This window comes from Hemiscyllium ocellatum, chromosome 8 (genome assembly GCF_020745735.1).
Source record: "Hemiscyllium ocellatum isolate sHemOce1 chromosome 8, sHemOce1.pat.X.cur, whole genome shotgun sequence".
Classification (NCBI taxonomy): Eukaryota; Metazoa; Chordata; class Chondrichthyes; order Orectolobiformes; family Hemiscylliidae; genus Hemiscyllium; species Hemiscyllium ocellatum.
The window spans coordinates 101,900,496-101,923,845 of record NC_083408.1 but is presented as its reverse complement, the minus strand read 5'-3'; the positions used below and the strand labels follow the sequence as shown (position 1 = coordinate 101,923,845).

Here is a 23,350-nt window from a genome sequence, read left to right as displayed (position 1 = left end):
TTTGGTTAGGCCACAGGTGGAATATTGTGTGCAGTTCTGGTTGCCACACTATTAGAAGAATGTGATTGCACTGGAGAGGGCACAGAGGAGATTCACCAGGATGTTAATTGGGATGAAAAGCCTCAGTTATGAGAAGAGACTGGATAGGCTGGGTTTGTTTTTGTTGGAACAGAGAAAGCTGAGGATGGATCTGACTGAGGTATGCGACACTATGAGAGGCCTGCACAGAGTAGATTGTGAGAATCTCAGGCCTATTCAAGAACAACTGGCATAAATTTAAGACGAGGAGTATTTGGTTTAGAAGAGATCTAAGAAAATCCTTTTTCACCCAAAGGGTGGTAGATATATGGAATGTACTGCCTGAGAGAATGCTGAGATTGCTGAAGTAATTGACTGGGCTGATGGCAGTGGCATTTTAAGTTTCATTATTTGGCCCATTTTTCATGTTTCAACAACCAGAAGTGATTTGTTTTGTACCTTGGAACATCAACACACTGCCTACCTTCACATCTGTGTCTGTCTTCTGATAGTTTGTAGCCAAGACTGCAGGATGAACATTCATAAGATCCCTCAGTGTTTGTACAAAGTCCATTGAAACAAACATCAAGAGACATACATTCATCGATATCTATAATACAAAACACAATAAACTGAGTTCACGTTTCTTTTATGCATAACTTTGGAGAAAACTAATGGGCTTTTCAACCAATTGATGAATTACTTCTGTATTCAGTCCATCTTCAAAATGCTAAATATATTCTGGAAGAATTTTGTAGCTATAGACCTAGGAATATACATGTAATGGAAAAATGGATGGAATATGAGCAGAGAGGTTCAGGAAATCAAATGCATTAAAATGCATGTACAAGTAAAGGCAAAAAAGAATGGAAACAGCGTTTTGGAATGTATACATAGGGATATGAGATGAAATGTGATTATTTAATTCACCCCCAGACTTTTCCCTATCTTGGAGCTGGGTAGAAAATGGGGCGGGCTGTACAGGCTGGCTATGTCAGAAGGGGAAATAAGGGCGAAGTGCTCACCAACATCCTGACTCAACCAAGATAAAGCTAGAGGTGGGGAAGGGCGAGGAACTCCTCCTTACCTGCGGGTCACTTGAGGTCCTTCAGTGAGTCAATGATTGGCTCCAGAGGTTTAATTGTTTCATCACCAATATTCTATCAATGGTGGGTGTGGGTGTGTCTGTGTGTGGATGTGGATGTGTGAATGTGTGTGTACATATGTCTTTGTATGTGTGTGTCTGTGTGGGTAAGTGAGTGTCTCTGTATGAGTGTGTGTGTGCGCGTGTGTGTGTATGTTTGTGTGTGTGTGTGTGTGTGTGTGTCTCAGTGGTCAGCACTGATGCCTCACAGTGCCAGGGACGGGGGTTCGATTCCAGCTTCTGGTGACTGTTTGTGTGGAGTTTGCACATTCTCCCCATATCTGCTTGGGTTTCCTCTGGATGCTCCGGTTACCTCCCACAGTCCATAAATGTGCAGGTCAGGTGAATTGGCCATGCTAAATTGCCCATAGTGTTCAGGGATGTATAGGTTAGGTGCATTAGTCAGGGGTAGTTGTAGAATAATAGGGTTAGGGAATGGGTCTGGGTGGGATACTCTTTGGAGGACTTGTTGGGCCAAAAGGCCTGTTTCCACACTGTAGGGAGTCTTTCGTGTGAGTGGGTTTGTATATGTGGCTGCTTGTGTTTTTGTGTTGGATTGGAGATGCTGCAGTAACAGCCTGCAGTTTCCAAGTAGGATCAGAGGGTTGAGAGTTTTGGAGGGTGGGGCGCAGTGGGCTGGCATGGCTCTCATTATTGGACTCATCACAAAATCATAGAAATGCCAAGGCACGGAAAGGTCATTCAGCCCATCATGTCCACACCAGTTCTGCAAATGAACACCATTACTTGCTGCCAATCTGCTTTCTCCCCTCATATCATTGCACATTATTTCCATCCAAATGCTCATCCAATGCCCCTCTCGAATGCCTCGATTGAATCTGCCTCCACCACTTTTCCAGGTCAGTGCACACATATACCCACATCCCTCTGCTCCTGCACCCCTTTTATGAGTGAACTTTTATTTTACATTGTCTTTCAATGTTTTTCCTTCCAAGTGCATTGCCTCAACACCCCTCACACTGAACCTCATTTTCCACTTAGTCACCCATTCCACCAACTTCCCGGTGTCTTTTTGGAGTTCCACACTGTCCTCCTAACAGTTTACAATTCTTCCAAGTTTCATGACATCTGCAAACTTTGTAATTGCCCCCTGCATACCAAGATTCAGATCATTAATGTGCATCAGAAAAAACAAGGGTTTTAACACACTAGTTCCAGCACAGCACATTTAAATACTCCACGCCTGGAAATTTTAAATAGCGGAAGTTAACAAAAGCCAGAGTCAACAATGGGTTGGATAAAACAAGTAACTGAGTCAGTTTTGGTGTGGGGCCATGTGTACATTCCTTCTGAGTTAAGTGGTGTAAATTATGTTGCATTTATTTAAACATGTTCAAATACCTCTGCAGCTCTTCAGGTTATCCCCAGGTTCAAACCCTTGGTTACAACTGCATCGGTAGGATCCATCCACATTTATACAATTTCCATTGGCACAAATGCCAAATGTCAAGCATTCGTTCTCATCTGAAACAGACATAAATACATTCTAACATTAGAGTTGTATGTTTCCAAACTTTTTTTTAACAATTGCAGAGGGATCTAATTACAGAACAAAACAACCAAAATGTACAAGTCTTCTTTCATCATAAATAGTTGTAACAATTGACAATCCACTAAGCTGACAGGAGTAACACTGAAATAATGTGGAGTGAAAGGCTCTGGTGGCAACACTACTAAGAAAAGAAAAGTTTCCTTTGTTATAAGTGTTCCGTGAAGCACACACTATCAAGAATGTATGCACTGATCCCAGTTGGCAGCACTGCATCTTGGACGTACTCAAAGACTGAAGTCATTCATCCAACAAATAAAGAACAGGCTTCTTGTAGCACTGTCTATTGTATGGCAACAACAGGTAAATAAGCCAAACCTACTCAGATGACACTTGTTTGCGATTCAGTTTTGTTTCAATCACTCAAATAACAATTAATGTTTCTTTTTCTTCCACCTTCTCATCACTAATTTGCTCTTTATTTCGGAGGTTCTGAATCATGCTGGGACAAAATTTTAAGAATGTTATAATTTTACCAGTTTCCAATCCAAGTGGCTTTTTTTTTACATGTTATACAGTCGTAGAGTCGTACAGCTTGGAAACAGGCCCTTCAATCCAACTCGTCGGTACTAACCAGATATCCCAACTAATCTAGTCCCATTTGCCAGCATTTGGCCCATATCCCTCTCAACCCTTCTTCTTCATACAGCCACCCAGATGCCTTTTAAATGTTGTAATTGTACCCCCCTCCACCACTTCCTCTGGCAGTTCATTCCTTACACTAGTGTACTGATACTTTATCTTTTAACATAGAACAGTGCTTTGCAAAAAAAAAAAGTTGCAATGTTGGAAATTAGAAACTAAAACAGGAATGCTCAACAGGTCTGGCAGCATCTGTGAAGAGAAACCAGAGTTAATGTATTTGGTCCAGCAAAAATACTTCAATGCTTTGCAAACATTTTATGCAATGTCACCCCAGTAAAAATGGAGAGACGGGAAATGGAGAGAAGACGTATGAGAGCTGTGAAGGTTCATGAGAGTGAGGAGGGATTATCGCAGTTATTGCTGTGAGCTGGCAACCCCAAAAGCTCATGTTATGATCTTACTCTCTTTGGGAATCCCTGGTCCACAAGTATCATTAAGATTTACTGCATTATCAGTGGCAGCAGGACTATGCATCGTGTGATTGTCTCTGCTCAGAGATGCTGAGAACAATACTAACTCTGAGCTCTGATCTGGTTGAGATCAGTTCACTTAGTGGAGACTAGAGATGAACTCCCTCTTCATGCTCTTAGGTTATTGTTCCAAGCACCATGTCCTTGGATACAGGAACTGTCAGCAATGCCGCACCAATTGTCCATTGCTGTTGCAAAGAAAAGATGTAGGCAGCCATCTCCTGGAATCACAAGTCATAAGTCCTGGTGCTCCCATGAGGTTGGTTGAGGAATTGCAGAATGTTTACCCATCAGCACAGAAGGAAAAACATAAGTCCACATAAAGATGATGCTGCTCTTGTTGGTGGAGCTTGTGGAGGAACAATCAAAGTAACCTCTGTACATTGCAAGCAGTGGTTTAAAAAGATGCACCATCATAGACTAGGACAACACAAATGTCCAAAAATGTGATCATTTTTAAAATTCATTCATGGAAGGAGGGCATCATTGATCAAGTCAGCATTTATTGCACATCCATAATTGCCCAGACAATAGTTAAGCACATCACTGTGAAGACACATGTAGGCCAGGGCAGGTAAGGCTGGCAATTTCCTTCCCTAAGGATATTAGTGAACCAGAGTGGTTTTTCCAATAATTGACAATGGATTCATGGTCATCCATATTAGTCTCTTAACTCCAGATTTCTATTGAACTCGGATTCTACCATCTGCTGTAGTGGGATTTGAACCTGTGTCATTAGGATATTACTTAGGTCTCTGGATTAAGTTAGTCTACTGATAATACCACTAGTCCATCATCTACCTTGGCTTATGTTTATTGCCCACATTAAAAGAACAAATGCTTAAAACTGTAGTTTTTCTTTTATCTTCCAAATCCCAGATGTTAACATAGATCACGAACACAGTCCGCTTTCAAACAACACCAAAAGAAGTATGTTTTATAATACTCTCTCAACCAAAAGATAAATTACCTGTAATGGCAATAGTTTTGAGAGGATGGTGACAGTGTCTGGGGTCAGGAAGATTTAGCATGTGTGTATTAGTGAGGAGCTGGATGGAGATGATTTGAGGCACCAGATGAAACTGGAAAGATGAGGAGAAGGGTAGTATGGGACTAAGAAAAGCAATGTGGCTTAACTTTCCCATTAGCATCAGATTATCTGATTTGAAGGAAACAGCCTGGCATTTGGCTGTAAGGTGGATTTGGCGTGAATTTAGCAGTTACAGGAGTATCAAAGGATAAGGGACTGTACAGGAGCCAATTCCAACACAGCATGGCTCATCACAGAATTACTGAGGGACCTGAGCAGCAATGGGAAACAGGAAGCAAAAGACTGGCCTGTGATATGGTTGGCCCTCACTTCCAGATGCTAATCTGAAGATTCTCCTTGAGGCAGTAGGAGAGATTGGAGATACCCCCTTTGCACAGGGCTATACGAGAAGGCCATCTGAAACAAAGCAAACACACCCTGTGGTGGCTGAGAACACTAGGAGGTGCAAAATAGTAGAAGATCAGAGGGAAAAGAAATAGCTCAATTGGGTTCTTCCTGTATGCAAGGGTGAGGACATCACTAGATTCTCACAAGGTCTTTGGTTGTTCAGGGTACCCTTTTTCATTGTTCTTTCATGCGATGTGGGCTATCTTTGGCATTTCCTGCCTGTCCTAATTGTCCTTGAACTGGTGATTTACTAGACCATTTGAGGAGATAGTTAAGAGTCAATGAGATCTCTGGGGGTTTGGAGTCATATGTAAGCCAGACTCAGTAAGGACAAGCCCTAAGAACATTTGTAAACCATAAGGGTTTTCATGACAATAGCTTTCACAGTCTTCATTTCTTGGACCAGCTTTATATTCCAGACTTTTATCAACAGATTGTAAATTCCATTGGCTGTTACGGTGGGATTTGAACCCACATATCCAGGGCACTGCCCTGTGCTGCTGGACCATTAATCCCGTGAGATTCCCATTACACTAGTATCTATGCCCCCTACTGTTCTCTCAGCAAGGCTCAGGTCTGTCATGTTGAATTATGTTTCCCAGAACCGATAGGAGTAGCTTCCTATGTCAGTGAATCGCCGGCATTGGTCACAGAGGCCAAAGGGTTTCATACCTCTCTCAAGCAAATAAACTGCCCCACTTCATCTTCGTTCACAAGGCAATCCATAAATATGACCAAGAACAGTGACTGAGATGGTGACTGAAATTGGAGGTCAGTGTGTTAAACAAACCACCTTGAAATAGAATATAGAACATAGAACAGTACAGTACAGAACAGGCCCTTCAGCCCACGATGTTGTGCCGACCACTGATCCTCATGTATGCATTCCCAAAGTTCTGTGACCATATGCATGTCCAGCAGTTTCTTCAATGTCCCCAATGACCTTGCTTCCCAACTGCTGCTGGCAACGCATTCCATGCTCTCACAATTCTCTGTGTAAAGAACCCGCCTCTGACATCCCCTCTATACTTTCCTCCAACCAGCTTAAAACTAAGACCCCTCGTGTTAGCCATTTCTGCCCTGGGAAATAGTCTCTGGCTATCGACTCTATCTATGCCTCTGATTATCTCGTATACCTCAATTAGGTCTCCTCTCCTCCTCCTTGTCTCCAATGAAAAAAGTCCGAGCTCAGTCAACCTCTCTTCATAAGATAAGCCCTCCAGTCCAGGCAGCATCCTGGTAAACCTCCTCTGAACCCTCTCCAAAGCATCCACATCTTTCCTATAATTGGGCGACCAGAACTGGACGCAGTATTCCAAGTGCGGTCTAACCAAAGTTTTATAGAGCTGCAACAAGATCTTATAACTCTTAAACTCAATCCCCCTGTTAATGAAAGAAATGTACACTCATTTCTTCTATAATGTGATAGCCATGTTCCTGTGCGATGCCGCACTACACAAAAATCATGCAATACAAATAACACTTAAGTGTTGGTGACCTAATTGCATTATAGCCAATACATATTTTACAAGTTCATGTTTTAGGAACAGTGTTCCCTACTCATCAATTGCGTTGCAGCCATTTGCATTAATGAAAGACACATTATAGCAAGAACTGACTGTATATGTTTTCACTTATTGACTCATGTCACAAGATATTTGAGCCTCATTTATTTAATTGTGATACGGGATAAGAGGGAAAAAGTGCATGAAGGGGTGTGTGTGTGTCTATAAGGGGAACAGTGAAAACTATGGATGGTCCATACTGTAGGGTATCTAATCTAATCTGGATCAACTCACTGGCGATAATAGGTGATTATTCCAGGTTGCAAGTTCAGTGGAAGTACTTTCAAAATACTCTCAATGGCGGTTCCTTGACCCTTACTGTTCTCCTGGATTAGAAGAGATCAGGTAATGAAATGACCCCTGAACATCGATACATTTTAATGATATCCTTAAGGCTTGCTTCACAGCTGGGGCACTTCTGTATTCAGAACTTTCCTCTTCCACCAATAAGTAGAATGTCCTATTCTAAGACATTACTTTCTTTAAGGTCCATACCATTTTCAAGGTTCACACATTTCTGGAGGACTATGTTATAGAGCACACAGTGGACCACTACAATGAGAGAGACCCTCACAGGCTGACCAGTCCAGGCAATACGACCGGATCTTCAGAGGTCTGATGGCTTTCCAGATCATGGTCCTAGCAGCTACCTTCAGTCTTGGTTTCTAATAAAGGTGCAAGTCCTGATACTTTGAGTATGATATCTTGCCCGCTAGAATCCACCAGTGCAGTTAGATGTTAGAATAAAGAGCTGTAAGTAATCTTTGGCTGCCAGAGGATGAAGAAGCAGCTGCCAAGACAATGCAGACAAGCATGAAGTTTTTGTTGTAGTTACAGGGCAGTTAATTGTTGGGGGAATGAAAGTTCTTCGAGTTGATGAATGTCTCTTGGTGACCAATGGGTGCCTTGATGATGACATGAATGAAACTGATGAAATCTTGAAAATGGAAGAATCCAGCAATGGTGACCCAACTACTGCTTTTTGCGCTTGCAACCCATATTTGACTGGAATTGAATATCGTCCTGATCTTGCAAAATCAGCATCAGTGAGCATGATATACAAGATTATACTATCTTCTAGTTCCTTGCCTCTCTCCCCAGTCCTCACCCTTGCATACAGGAAGAACACAATTGAATGGCTCCACCTCTCCTGCTGACATTACTTTTCATCATTTCTGCATCCAGAATGTGAAATACCAGCGATTACCTTTCTTGCATTCATCTGGATTCTATTACATTCAATTCATTTATGCCTCAAGTGGGTGAAAACACCCTGCACTTCCTATGCACATGTAGACCGTTCTGCAGTTTCTGCATAGCCACTGCATCTGTGTGTCAATGGCACAGCACTCCTCTCAGGTATGTTCCTTTTATGGACTCACTCAAACTGATGTTGTGGTCAGAACTAACTCCCTGCTGCATTACAACAGTTTACCATCATAGTCTGGATGACACTGGACTGAGGTTGCAGTCCCAAACTATCCCTGAACAAGCTCCTTCATTAATTCATTTCCACCATTGAAGATTTCAAGGCCTGCATGCCTTTTCCTGTCCTGATGAAATTTGCTTGTGGCAGTCATGATGCTGGGAAATCAGCACACTGCCTGGCAGTACTATTTACAACGTCTCTAACTCCCACAATATATAAATCCTGAACTACAGCATTGTACTTGCTAAGTACTTACAGATGAAGAATAATTCAATGTTAAATTTAGAACGATTCTGTATTCTGTTCATCTTTTATGCCAAGTCATGTCTCTTTTCTATCACAGGTTGTGCATTTGCTATGTCAGCCACAGCTCAAATGCTAGTGTTTTCATCTCTCGATGGAAACTTGTGTGTTCAAGTCCCACTACAGAACTTGAGCTCAAGATTATGACCTGATGCTCTAGTATTACCTGAGGGAGTGCTGCACAGTTGGACGTACTGTCTCTCAACTGAGAGATAAAGTCAATACTAGGAGTAAATTATTACAGATGCTGGAATCTGTAATGAAAACAAAAAAAACCTAGCTTCTGATATGAAAACACTTCATTGTTAATATTTTTCTGAAGATTCATGTTTCAAGAATTTTGAATCATGGTTAATTTGAATAAAAATTGAGTAGGTATCTGAACCATTTGTTTTTAAGGGGATCACGAAAGGATATTTCATTAAAAGACACTTCTTGGACACCTCCTCCCACCCTGCCCCCTGTAAAAACGCCATCCCATATTCCCAATTCCTTCGTCTCCGCCGCATCTGCTCCCAGGAGGACCAATTCCAACACCGCACAACCCAGATGGCCTCCTTCTTCAAGGACCGCAGATTCCCCCCAGACGTGATCGACGATGCCCTCCACCGCATCTCCTCCACTTCCCGCTCCTCCGCCCTTGAGCCCCGCTCCTCCAACCGCCACCAAGACAGAACCCCACTGGTTCTCACCTACCACCCCACCAACCTGCGCATACAACGTATTATCCGCCGCCATTTCCGCCACCTCCAAACGGACCCCACCACCAAGGATATATTTCCCTCCCCTCCCCTATCAGCGTTCCGCAAGGACCACTCCCTTCGTGACTCCCTTGTCAGATCCACACCCCCCACCAACCCAACCTCCACCCCCGGCACCTTCCCCTGCAACCGCAGGAAATGTAAAACTTGCGCCCACACCTCCACACTCACTTCCCTCCAAGGCCCCAAGGGATCCTTCCATATCCGCCACAAGTTCACCTGTACCTCCACACACATCATCTATTGCATCCGCTGCACCCGATGTGGCCTCCTCTATATTGGTGAGACAGGCCGCTTACTTGCGGAACGCTTCAGAGAACACCTCTGGGCCGCCCGAACCAACCAACCCAATCACCCCGTGGCTCAACACTTTAACTCCCCCTCCCACTCCACCGAGGACATGCAGGTCCTTGGACTCCTCCACCGGCAGAACACAACTACACGACGGCTGGAGGAGGAGCGCCTCATCTTCCGCCTGGGAACCCTCCAACCACAAGGTATGAATTCAGATTTCTCCAGCTTCCTCATTTCCCCTCCCCCCACCTTGTCTCAGTCGGTTCCCTCAACTCAGCACCGCCCTCCTAACCTGCAATCCTCTTCCTGACCTCTCCGCCCCCACCCCACTCCGGCCTATCACCCTCACCTTGACCTCCTTCCACCTATCCCACCTCCATCGCCCCTCCCCCTAGTCCCTCCTCCCTACCTTTTATCTCAGCCGGCTTGGCTCTCTCTCTCTTATTCCTGATGAAGGGCTTATGCTCGAAACGTCGAATTCTCTATTCCTGAGATGCTGCCTGGCCTGCTGTGCTTTGACCAGCAACACATTTGCAGCTGTGATCTCCAGCATCTGCAGACCTCATTTTTTACACTAAGTAAATGGTCAAGATTTTTGGCTGTTGGATTTACTGCATGTTGCTCATCTTCAATTAACTATTAGATTTACTGGAAGTCATCTGTCTGAGCTTGCGGCTGGCAAGGGGTAAAGTAATTTTGGATATTATTTGGAAAACAGCTAGAGTACAACCTTTCATGAAATGAGAGATTCCCCAGCTCAGCCTCTGAGAAAAAGGATCCAGTAAAACAGCTGAAATACTGAGTCAACCGTTCTTCTGAAAAACCTCAGAATTCAGATCATTCCGAATGCAGGTCTGTGTTAGGATTCGGCGCTCTCACTGCTGAGGCCCGGGTTCAATTCCCAGTCAGGGAGGGCTTCTGTAATGGGCAGCATGGTGGCACAGTGGTTAGCACTGCTGTCTCACAGTTCCAGAAACCCAGGTTCAATTCTGACCTCAGGCAACTGTCTGTGTGGAGTTTACACATTTCCCAGTGTTTGCGTGAATTTCCTCCGGGTGCTCCGATTTCCTCCCACAGTCCAAAAATGTGCAGGTTAGGTGAATTGGCCATGCTAAATTGCCTGTAGTGTTAGGTGAAGGGTAAATGTAGGGGAATGGGTCTGGGTGGATTGCTCTTTGGAGGGTCGGTGGGCTCTTGTTGGGCTGAAGGGCCTGTTTTCACACTGGTAAGTTATCTAATCTAATTAATCTGCGTCAGGATGCTGACTGATATCCATCCTGAGTATTTCAGATTTTTTTTTAATCCAAGAGCTACTGGTGAGTTTTTTTCCCCAAAATTCAGTATTTAACTTTTTTTTTCATTAAACGGTGTGTGCATGTCAGGGTTTAGATAGGAAGGAGAATATACTTTTATATTTCAAATTTTGTCTTAATCAACTTTATAACTTGGCTGAATAATTCCTGATTTCACAACAGACCAATGATTTAATTGTTTATTCGCGAAACCTGGTTGATAGATCTTATTATCCTAAAGCTTGTCCCCAACCCACCTAACCAGCACCTTTTCTAATGTTCAAAGCCTCTACAGTAGACAGGCAGGAGGCTGGAAGAACACAACAAGCCAAGCAGCATTAGAAGGTGGAGAATTTGATGTTTCAGGTGTAACTCTTCTTCAGAACTTCCTTCACCCCCTGATGCTGCCTGACTTGCTGTGCTCTTCCAGCCTCCTGACTGCCTATTTTGGATTCAAAGCATCTGCAGTTTTTTTTTGTTATAAAGCTGTACAGGCAGTCATCTGGTTGCAAATAGGATCTGTTCTAGAGTCTCTCGCAAGTCAATTTGCTTGCAAGTCGGAGTACAATTCAGGATAGCGTAAGCACAGAAGAATTTTTTTTTGGGTCTTTAAATTTTAAAACTATGTATGAGATCACATTTTGTAAGTATGAGCATTTGTATGTCAGATGTTTGTAAATTGGTGAGCCCGCTGTACATCCTCCACTACACATGCACAATGGCAGCCAATATGTACCTTCCATTAGATGCAGCACAACAAGATGTCAAAGTTGTTGTGACAAATCCTTCCAAACATCTGATCTCTATCTGGTTTGAAGAAAAGAACAGCAAATGGATGTGAAAACCATCCTGACATGGTATTATATCATCATTTCTTCACTGTTGCTGGATGAAAATCATGAAACACCTCCCCCCACCAACCACATCCCGCCCCCCTTCCCCCCCGCCCCACCACACACACACAGACAGACACAGACAGACACACACACACACACACACACACACAGACACACACACACACACTACAGCAACTCAAGATGATGGTTCACTAGAGTTACTCTGGAACTGATCTTGCAAGTGATGCTCATAACCCAAATGAAAATGAAACTGGGTTTGCTGACTGACCATTTACATTGCTAGGACTTACTAATGATAAAGTTCAAACCTTCCAGGTCTCTTACATTTTACTTTTATTTATTGCAGCATTATTTGCTGCTTATTTTCTCTACTGTGTGCAAAACAGGAGTCCACTGCCTTGCACTTAATTTCATCTGTCACTGTTTAGCTCAGGAATTTGCCCAGACCATTACATGATTTCTTGTTTGTAGTAATTGATTCCATTAATCCTCATCATCGCGAGCTGAGACCTGAGCTGGGATCCAGATTGGAGAAGGGCAAGAGAGAAAGAGTGAGAGAGCGAGAGCGAGAGCGAGAGAGAGAGCAGGAAAGTGCCTTTATTTGGAAACAGGAAAAGCCAAAAAGCTGACCACACTTATTATATGCAATTTATCCTTATTTTTGCAGCATGTACAGCATGCAATCATGTTATTAAACATGTGATCTGACCATTTTGGTAACTGTCCATCTTCCTAAGTGAACTTCAAAATATGATAGATGTCCTGTTTTCTTGTTATTCGTCAGTATCACAAATTGAATAATGCACTTGAAAAGCTCAAACAAGTTTCTTGACAGTTTAGATTACAATTTGTAGTGACTGATAACTATGTATGTACCTCCTGCTATTCTACTCCATGCTGGGCTAAACTTGGCAGTGGGCTGTATGGATTATATCTCGGTCCTGGGCTTATTAGCATTTAAAGCAGCACAGCTCCTGAACTATGAACAACATCCACCTTTTTGCCCCCAGTATAATTATTTTTAACTCATTCACTGGCTGGACCAGCATTTATTGCCCATCCCTAACTGCCCAGAGGCAGTTAAGAGTCAACCACATTACTGTGGGTCAAGTCATATATCAGCCAGACCCGGTAAGGATGGCAGTTTCCTTCCCTGAAGGACATCAATGAACCAGATGGATTTTTCCAACAATTGACATGGTCATCATTAAGCTCTTCATTCTAGGTTATTATTGAATTCAACTTAAATTGAATTAACCAGAATAGTGGTATTATTATTCAGTAATAATACCACTAAGCCATCTTCTACCCAGACACAGTCTGATTCTACATAGAAAACAGTAAAAGGATCAGTATGACTTTGCAAACCTAGACTCGATTTGAGGAAAGGAAAGAGTTAGTTTGTAATTTGCCAAATGTTCAAAGATTTGTTTGCTTTTGAAGGTATATGGATAGACCACCTATTAACAGTTTATTTTTAAAAGGTTTATAAAATGGGGAAGCAGTGTTGAGTTTGTGATGATGTGATTAAACGTGTGATTTGGCCACCTTGGTTTCTGTCAGCATTTACTAACGTCTCCTATAATATGAGGGTGCCAGAATTGAAAGATAAATTATAGAACAGGTTGTTTGGAAAGTTTTAGCTTGGAGAAGAGTATCAGGGCCTGTGTTAGGTCCCAATGATCAGAATGGAAAGGATGTTGATCGCAAAAGTTGAGGAACTCTTCAATGAAATCTGTGGGGAAGTTCCTGTGAGACCAAGAGTGTATTACCAGCAGATAGGATTGTCCGTGTTTTCCAAGGAGGCAGCATTTTAAAAATATTTTTAAATCAAGTCACTGCAGAGGATTTCTTACAGTCAGGCAACTTTCTGAACAGTAGCCAATGCAGTAGTCCTTATTTTATTCTTAAGGCACTACCTAAATGAAATATGTTGCTGATAATTCTGAATAATTGAATATAAAAATCTTTTGGTTTGTTCAAACAGAACATCTAATTTAGGATCACATTTAAACAGGCTTCAAATAAATATTAATATTGACTCATGCAGTACATATTAAACATGCCAGAGCAACTTGTGACTTTATACCTAGTAGAATAAACTATATATCCTACCATGCCTAAAAAAAATGACTATTTTTATGGTCATGCAATTATTAAAAGCAGTTTCATTGTCAGTTTTTTTTTAAAGAGTGCATCATCTAAAGGATTTATTACGGCGCTCAGGGAATATTATGAAACTAGTTCAAGAAAAAAATATCCTGTTTTGTTAATCTCATACTGCTGAAAACTCACCCAAAATAAATCTGAATTAAGAGAACACACACTGCAGTGGCACATCTGTTACACTCCCCCAGTTGTTTTAGTTTGAATTGTTGACCTCTTGCAGCATATGATCCAATATATGACTGTACAATCAACAACATCTGTTTGAAATTTCTAAAAGAATAGGTAACTGGGGGACTGAGGCATATAGCCTTATTGATGAAGATGAAACACATATAAGTATTAATGCCAATGAGGAAACAAAACCAGGAAGGATATTATGCAGGATGCGCAGCAGTCATCAGTAGGTATCAAACATCTGGTACACTGTTTGACAGCAGTCTTTTAAATCTGAATCTAATCCGTGGTACTGCTGAGCTAAGAACAAGCAAAATCCTGCTATGCGAAATTCCAAAGCATCAATTCCAATTACTGGATTTTCTTCCATACAGATACAATTCATTTCTAGTGAAACTATGGTTTGTCCTCCTGGCATGACGTAGCACCCTCCTGGCATGGCATGGTGATCTCCTGGCGTGACGCCCTCCTGGTATTGTGTGGTGACCTCCCGGCCTGGTGCAGCAGTCTCCTCCCGTGTCGTGGTGCCAGCGCAGTGTGGGGCTAGGGCCTTGTGCGGACTGGAAGCTAAGCGTCAGCGTGGTTGCTGTACTGAGCTTTTATTTCTGAAATGTTGGACATTTTATTTCTGTATTGTCTAAAAACTTGTGACTAAAGAAGCTGTGCCAAGTACTTTTGTATCTATGTTGGTGTTATATACTCATTGAGAATATGTGACAATAAAGGTTAGTCTACATGAAGGAATGTCAAGGACAAATTCAGTTCTACTGTGTCTGGAGGCCATTACACATCTATTTTATATGGGCCTCAGTTGAGGCTTCTACCCCTATAAGATAAGATGTTCCAGCTTCAACAAATCAGAAGCTTCTCAGTCCTCCCAGGGCCATGGGGAGAGATGGCAACTGCTGGGATTCCAACAGTGCTCAAAACAGTGACAACAGAAGTTCCTGTACACAGGATTAGTATCAGGGCCAGTCTTAGGTCTCAGTAATCAGAATGGAAAGGTTGTTGATCGCAAAGGGTTGAGGAACTCTTCAGTTAAAACTGTGGGAAAGTCCCCCAAGGTATTACTGGCAAATAGTAAGCATTTATGACTTGGTGGTAGTATCTCTGATCCAGGAGGTCCAGAGTTCAAGTCCCACCTGATCCAGAGGCATGTAATAACATCTTTGAATAGGTTGATTGGAAAATATAAAAAAAAGTTTAGCAAACTGCTGCAGTTATTGAAGTAATGGTTTCCTTCCAAACAAGGTCTTGTGAATAGTGTGGCGACTTGATGGTTCATAGTGCTGCATAATTATCATGACCAAAGTTCTATCTGATAGATGCACACAATTACCTAATAAAGGAATAATCTTGTTCTGTTGACCCGTTTGTTGGCTGAATCTTTAGCCAAATGCTTAATGTGGAGCATTTGTCCAAATAGTCTCCACCTGCACAATGAATTATTGGCAGATAAGGAATGTTACAAGTAATTTCTGCTGATTTGAAAATGAAATTGGAGACTTAGTCCAATTTTAAAAGATTTTATCTTTCAAGATCTTGTTCGCTGTAAAGTTCAAATTACAAAATTTATCCGAGCTCTTTTAAATACATTAGAAATCAACTTTTGTTTATTTTTCCTTACTGATATCATAAGAATAGACTTTGTTTTGGTGCACATTTCAAATCTTTTACAGAATAATATAACAAATACAGGGCTGCAATGGCATAAAACTATCAGATTAAATCTACCTTCAAAGCACAAGTTCAATAGCAATAACTATCAAACTATCAATTTCGCTGCCATTTTTTTGATGCAGCTGTCAGATTTGTGACTATTTATTGAGAAGTGTCAATGGCACACAGTTTATTTTAGGAATCTTACCTACACATCGTCCATTCATTGCTTTGTATCCGACTGAACAGCTGACACATTCAAAGGAACCCAGAGTATTGATACACTCTCCAGTAGGACATGTATTGAGACTACTGCATTCATCAATATCTGTGGGATTAATCAAAAACTGAGCTCAGGTTTTTCCATTTAAAACCAGCTTGACAAAGTGACTGAATTATGTGTCTGTTCAAGCCACAGTCCGGGGAGGTTTTGTTGTAAAAACATTTAAATTGTATCACAGTAAATGCTAAGAACAGAAAAATATTACCACATTTTTTTACTCATTCATGGGATGTGGGTATCGCTGGTGAGGCCAGCATTTATTTGATTAGATTAGACTCCCTACAGTGTGGAAATAGGCCCTTCAGCCCAACCAGTCCACACTGACCCTCCGAAGAGTAACCCACACAGATCCACTCCCCCTCTGACTAATGTACCTACACTATGGGCAATTTAGCATGGCAAATTCACGTAACCTGCATATCTTTGGATTGTGGGAGAAAACCAGAGCGCCCGGAGGAAACCCATGCAGACACGGGGAGAATGTGCAAACTCCACACAGACAGTTGCCCGAGGCTGGAATCAAACCTGGGACCCTGGTGCTGTGAGGCAGCAGTGCTAACCACTGAGCCACCGTGCTGCCCCAAATGGCTATTGGTGAAATCCCCCAAAAATGGACAATGGTTTCATGGTTTTCGTTAGACTCTTAATTCTAGATGTTTTATTGAATTCAAATTCCACCTTTTGCGATGGTGGGATTCAAACCCAGCTCAGCAGAGCATTATCTAGCATTCTGGAATAACAGCCCTGTAATAATACCACTAAGCCATCATCTACCCAGACACAGTCTGATTCAATACATAAAACAGTAAAAGCATCAATAAGACTTTGCAAACCTAAACTCGAGTTGAGGAAAAGAAAGAGTTAGTTTGCAATTTGCCAAACGTTCAAAGATTTGTTTACTTTTGAAAGTATATGGATAGACCACCTATTAACGGTTTATTTTTAAAAGGTTTATAAAATGGGGAAGTAGTGTTGAGTTTGTGATGATGTGATTAAATGTGTGATTTGGCCACCTTGGTTTCTGCCAGCATTTTCTAACATCTCCTATAATATGAGGGTGCCAGAATTGAAAGATAAATGATAGAACAGGTTGTTTGGAAAGTTTTAGGTTGGAGAAGAGTAGTGTATGGATTCTCCTTGTTCTCCAAGGAGGCAGCATTTTAAAAATATTTTTAAATCTATTTGCTTTTGAAGGTGTATGGATAGACCACCTATTAACAGTTTATTTTGAAAATGTTTATAAAATGGGGAAGCAGTGCTGAGTTTATGATACCATTTGGCCACCTTGGCTTCTGTCCCTCTTTACAAATGCCACCTATAATACGAGTGTGCTGGAAGTGAAAGTTAAATGCCTGGAGGCAGATAGGCCAGACCAGGTAAGGATGGCAGATTCCTTCCCTAACGGACATTAGGGAGTCAGATGTGGTTTTCTGAAAATCGTCAATGGTTTCATGGTCATCTTGAGGCTTTAATTCCAGATTTTTATTGAATTCAAATTTCGCCATCCACCACAGTATGATTTGAAATTGGGTCCCCAGAACATTATCTGGGTCTCTGGAAAAACAGTCCAGCAATAAACCCACTAGACCATCCACAATTTGCATAATGTCTGCAAGTTCAGATTTTGAAAGACCAAAGGAGTCTAATTTTGCCAACTACATTGCAACGGCATCATGCCATAATGTCCAACTCCTGCTGGGTCAGTCAACCCTGTGATGTGCCAAACCTTTACCTGATGTCATCCATCAAGGTTTTTGAGCTGCTACTTTTGGTCAAACACAGCGGCTGCCCAGTTTATCAACATTTAACTTATAATGCAATCCCACATGGTGGGGGGGAGGTGTAATTTTAAAAGATAAGACATACAAACATTTCCTGTACTTATGATTAGCTGCTTTACATTATGAGTGACACGGGCTCAGTGGTTAGCACTGCTGGGGACCCGGGTTCGATTCCAGTCTCGGGTGACTGTCTGCGTGGAGTTTGCACAATCTCCGGTGTCTGTGTGGGTTTCCTCCAGGTGCTCCGGTTTCCTCCCACAGTCCAAAGATGTGCAGGTTAGGTGGATTGGCCATGCTAAATTGTCAACAGTGTTCAGGGATGTGTAGGTTGCTGCATTAGTCACAAGTTAAATGTATGGGAATGGGTCTGGGTGGGTTGCTCTTTGGAGGGTCACTGTGGACTTGTTGGGCCTGTTTTCACACTGCAGGGAATCTGATAGAAAAATTCGAATCATCCTGCAGTGTTCTGACTTGGGAACAAATTGACGTGCAAATGCATTTCACAATGGATCCCATCCATCGACTGACTGTATATTTTATTCTACCAGATTTCTTAATTTTCAGCTTCTCGATTGATAGAACATTGTATCATTAAAAAAATGTCTATTATTTGTGCAAGGGTGTGTAAACTGGACAAAGCAATGTCTGCTTTGTCTGTACTGTCAAACAATTTATCTGAGTAGATATATAGTTGTGATTGTGACAATGAGAAAGGAAAAGTCTGTTCAAACTTTCCAAACTCTAATATCCTAAGGGAAAAATGTGGCAGACACCAGTGAATCTAAAGCAGAGAAATCAGATGAGTGATGAAGGATACTATGATATACAAGGTGGTTATACTGGAACAGTGTACAAGTGGTCACATCACAGCTGGAGTACTGCGTGCAGTTCTGGAATCCACAATTTAGCAAGAATGTGATTGCACTGCAGAAGAGATTTACCAGGTGGTTTCCTGGGCTGAACAGTTTAAGATACTAAGAGAGTGTGGATCGCTTGGCGTCATCTCCCTTGGAGCAGAGGAGATGGAGGGAGGACATGACTAAGAAGTATAACATTATGAGACAGGGTAGACAGGAAGGAATTTTCCCCTTGGTGGAGAGACCACTGACCAGGCCATAGTTTTCAGAAAAGGAACAGGAAGTTTATAGGGTACATGAGGGATAAAAATGTTCACGCAGAGGGTGATGAGAATCTGGAACTCACTGCCTATAAAGGTGGTTCAGGTAAAAACCGTTATAACATTTAAGAAGCATTCAGATGGACACTTGAAATGCTGAGATATACAACGCTAGGGGATAAATGTTGGAAAATGGGTTAAGAATAGTTAGGTAGTTATTTCTGACTGGTGCAGACTTGATAGGCTGAAAGACCCTTTACTGTGCTACGTACCTCTGTGATTCTGCATCATTTTCTCTAATAAACTTTTAGGAATGAGTGACCACAATATGATAAAATTTTACATGATGACAGTAAGGGTTCTTCTATCTGAAGAAAGGGTGTTAAATGTCAATAAGAGAAAATGATGAAAACATTATGGACAAATTGGCTGGATTGGGAAAATACATTAAAAGGCATCTCTGTACACAGGCAATGGATAGTCCTTAAAGAATGATTGCACGACTTACTACAACTATACATCCTTTCAAGATGCAAAACCACAAAGTAAAGCTTAAGTCAACCATGGCTGACAAAGGAAGTTAAGGATTACACCACATTCAAAAACAAAGGCTAGAAATGGTAATAAATCTGAGGAATGAGATTTTTGTTTTTTCAGAATGCAGCCAAAATGGCCCCAGAAACTGATAAGGAAAGGAAAAGCTAAATGTAAATACAACCTGTCAAAAGAAAGTAATAAAAAAATCACACAACACCTGGTTATAGTCCAACGGGTTTATTTGGAAGCACTAGCCTTTGGAACAATCACCTGATGAAGGAGCGGTGCTCTAAAAGCTAGTGCTTCCAAATAAACCTGTCGGACTATAACCTGATATTGCGTCATCTTTCACATTGTACACCTCAGTTCAACACCGGCTCCTCCAAATCATGCCGAAAGAAAAACACTCAAACCTGAAAAAAGGAAACATTTACGTAAGACGGATGTGGACCATTTCAGTTCTTCAGGAGAAGTTACACCGGGGAATCGAGAAATGGTAGAGCAGTTGAATTAATTAATTTGCAACTGTTTTCACTGAGGAAGATGCAAGAAATCTCCCAGAATCAGGGATTCAAGTAACTAGGAGTGAAGGAACTTAGTATTTGAAAGAAGGATGTACTGGAGAAATGAATGGAGATGAAACTTGATAAATCCCCAGCACCTACATCCAGAATGTTGGAGGTGGCTACAGAAATAATTGATGCATTGGTGATTATCTTTCAAAATACCATAGAATTTGGAATAATTCTTGCAGATTTGAAGCTAACAGATGACACTTCATTATTTCAGACAGGAAGGAGAGAGAAAACAGGGAACTATAAACCTGTCAGCCTTACATCAGTAACAGCTAAAATGCTAGCAGTTATCATCTTGATAAATGGACCTTTGGATTAAAAAAATGATCTCATTGGGCATAATAAGCATACATTTGCAAATGGAAAATCTTGATAGACAAGGTAGACACAGGGAAGACATTTTCTCTGTTTAGGGAGTCTAAAACAAAGGTGCACAATTTTAAATTAAAGGGTGGGGGTTGCCACTTAGAAATTACGTGGGGGTTATGATTTTTGGAATTCAAAAGGGCTGTGGAAATTCAATTTTGAGCATATTAGAGTAGAAATTGATAGATTTCTATTTTCAGTAGTGTAGTGTAAAGCGTTATAGGGGTAGTGCGGGTCAGAGAAATGGAAATATTTGATTAGTCATATTAAATGATGGAGCAGGCTAAATGCGCCACTCCTGGTTCTATATTCCTAACTGACAACACCTGAAATTAAACTCTATATTCATTGAATTAATTCCCGATGACTAGAATACAATTCACTGTTAGAGAGCAGTCAATGATTTCAATTACCGTTACACTGTCCTGATGGAGCCATGACGTAACCCTCTTCACAGTCACAATGATAAGAACCTGGGATGTTGATACAATGTCCTCTATGGCACAAATGAGCCTGAGCACATTCATTTATATCTGCAAAGCAAGAAATCAGGAAAGAGAAGATTATTTTTAATCAGTTATGCTGGCAATAATAATCTAAAGGATTTTTAAATTCACTGATGGGATGTGGGCATCACTGGCTAGGCTGTCACTCTCACTTCAGGCCTGGAATTCAACACTTCTGTCCATGTTTAAATCAAGGCTATAGTGAAGTCAGGGGCTGAGTGACCCTGGCAGAACTCAAACTGGGTGTCGGTGAGCAGGCAATTGCTGCTTGCTAGTCACTGTTGATGACACCTTCCATCGCTTTACTCAAGACCTTTGATAAGATCTCAAGTAAAAGTCCACGGGATACAAAGGCATGAAAAGTGAATGGGAGCAGGAGTTCTGCATGGTCAATGGCTGCAATGGAGATCCAGGATTTTCAGTTAATGCAAGAATGCTGGACCTGGAGGACCACAATCTTGCAAATAATTGGGAAGATGCACTTCGGAAGAGTGATGAACCTTTTCAGCAAATATTTGAATTAAATTAGCTTTATTGTCACATGAGTACAGTGAAACATTTACAATAACGACTTACAACACCATCTTGGGTACTAAGGTATCTAGGTACAGATTCCTAAATGAGAAAAATTTGAAAAGTACAGAAACAAGAAGTCCAGCACTAGCTACAAAAACATATAGGAATAAATCAGAAAAAAAAGTACAGGAGTATAAATATGACTGTAAGATTTATTGTTCACTGCTCTTCAAGCAGATTCAATATGGAAGTAGTAACTTAGAGTCAGGAAAGATAGAAATTGATGAAGGAGCAATACACCTGGTTTAATTTTCAGCAATGAATTCCAAAAATATTAACTTTTTGTCCCTTGCATTGTGACAGTAATAGGAGCAATGCACTGGTGATCCCATCAAATCACATCATTAGTATCAATATATTGACTTTATCACCAAAACAGCAGTGGCACATTTGTTTCCAATTTGCAGGAATCATTGCAGAATGGAAGATGATCATCAATGCATTAGCTATCTCTGTAGTTTCCCCACTGTTTAAGAAGGAGAAAGTGAGGTCTGCAGACGCTGGAGATCAGAGCTGAAAATGTGTTTGTACATTCTACCTGAGTCTGCGTGGGTTTCCTCCCACATTCCAGAGATGTGCAGGTTAGGTGAATTGGCCATGATAAATTGCCTATTGTGTTCAGAGATATGTAGGCTAGGTGCATTAGTCAGGTGAAATGTAGAATAATAGGATCGGGGAATGGATCTGGGTTCAGTACTTTTTGGAAGGTTGGTGTGGACTTGTTGAGCCAAATGGCCCGTTTCCACACCGTAAGGATTCTATTCTATATTTACTGAAAATCACTGTTTACTGAGTAGATGGAATAGAAAAAGAGCAGGGAACCAATTTCCAGTGGGATCTTTCTGCTTGGCCTTTGTCACATTGGCATAGGAAATGAAACATAAAGCTGGCAACCTGGGAATCTCCTGGAAATTCAGCCAAATCCTAAAGACGATATGTCTTTGAGTAACCTTTAATGGATATTGTTATTTATCGCTGCACTTCTTAACAATCTGAGAGTCAACTTATTTGTTTTTACTCCTTGGAAGCTCTTGGAAATTTTATGCAAGTTGGTTGCATTCAGAGGGACCTCTTACAGCTCAGCCATGTTTCCAGAGTTTGAATAACCCACTCTCAGATTTAAAACGGCACTCAGTCTGCCAAAGCTCAGATTCCTGAACCAAATTGAACCAGGCAAAGCTCAATATTTTATTAACAGTGTGTAATAAATAACACTTATTATATTACATTGAAACAAGGTCCAGTACTGCAGTTGTTTATCAATTAGTTATGTATCCAACTATATACAAAGGTTGAGCCACAAATTAACAATAGGCGAAAAATATGTTGCCAATTCTTAGATCCATAATTGCTCTCAAAAAGGGACTACATCAAAAGGTGAACTACACAAAACTGTCCCTAAATGGCTTTATTGTAACCAGGATGCATGGACCATCGACCAAAGTATTCTTCCAAGAAAAGAACCAACATGGAAATCAAAACTTACTTCATTGTGACAATATCTTTCATTTAATCACTTTCATCCACTTTACAAAATATATCTGATTTTGCTCACTAGCAATATGATTATTAATACAAAGATAAACATTAATTTCCAGAATATCATTCTTAGGTGATGAGAACCATATTCATGTAGACTTCAAGTTTGAAACTTTGCCAGTACTTAAAGGTCCACTGGGGTTATTGCCATTATTGTGCACGGTTTTGAGTAGTGTTGCACGTGTTTCCATGAACACATTCCTATAAATGTTCACTTCAATCATTTTCTAATACATTTCCTTCATTAAAACATGATGCAATCTTTCTTGAACTTTTTTGTAT

The 23,350-nt window shown here is 41.2% G+C and overlaps 1 protein-coding gene across 1 annotated transcript in view; it reads right to left on the bottom strand.

The window, feature by feature from the left end:
• The window catches only part of LOC132818217 (latent-transforming growth factor beta-binding protein 2-like), a 437,178-nt gene that overhangs the window by 107,493 nt on the left and 306,335 nt on the right, over nt 1–23,350 (bottom strand). Inside the window, exons 19-22 of the mRNA XM_060828998.1 lie at nt 20,861–20,980; nt 15,997–16,116; nt 2,525–2,647; nt 503–628 (exon numbers count right to left, since the gene is read on the bottom strand). Of these exons, the coding sequence (XP_060684981.1) occupies nt 503–628; nt 2,525–2,647; nt 15,997–16,116; nt 20,861–20,980 (489 nt within the window). The remainder of the gene's footprint in view (nt 1–502; nt 629–2,524; nt 2,648–15,996; nt 16,117–20,860; nt 20,981–23,350) is intronic.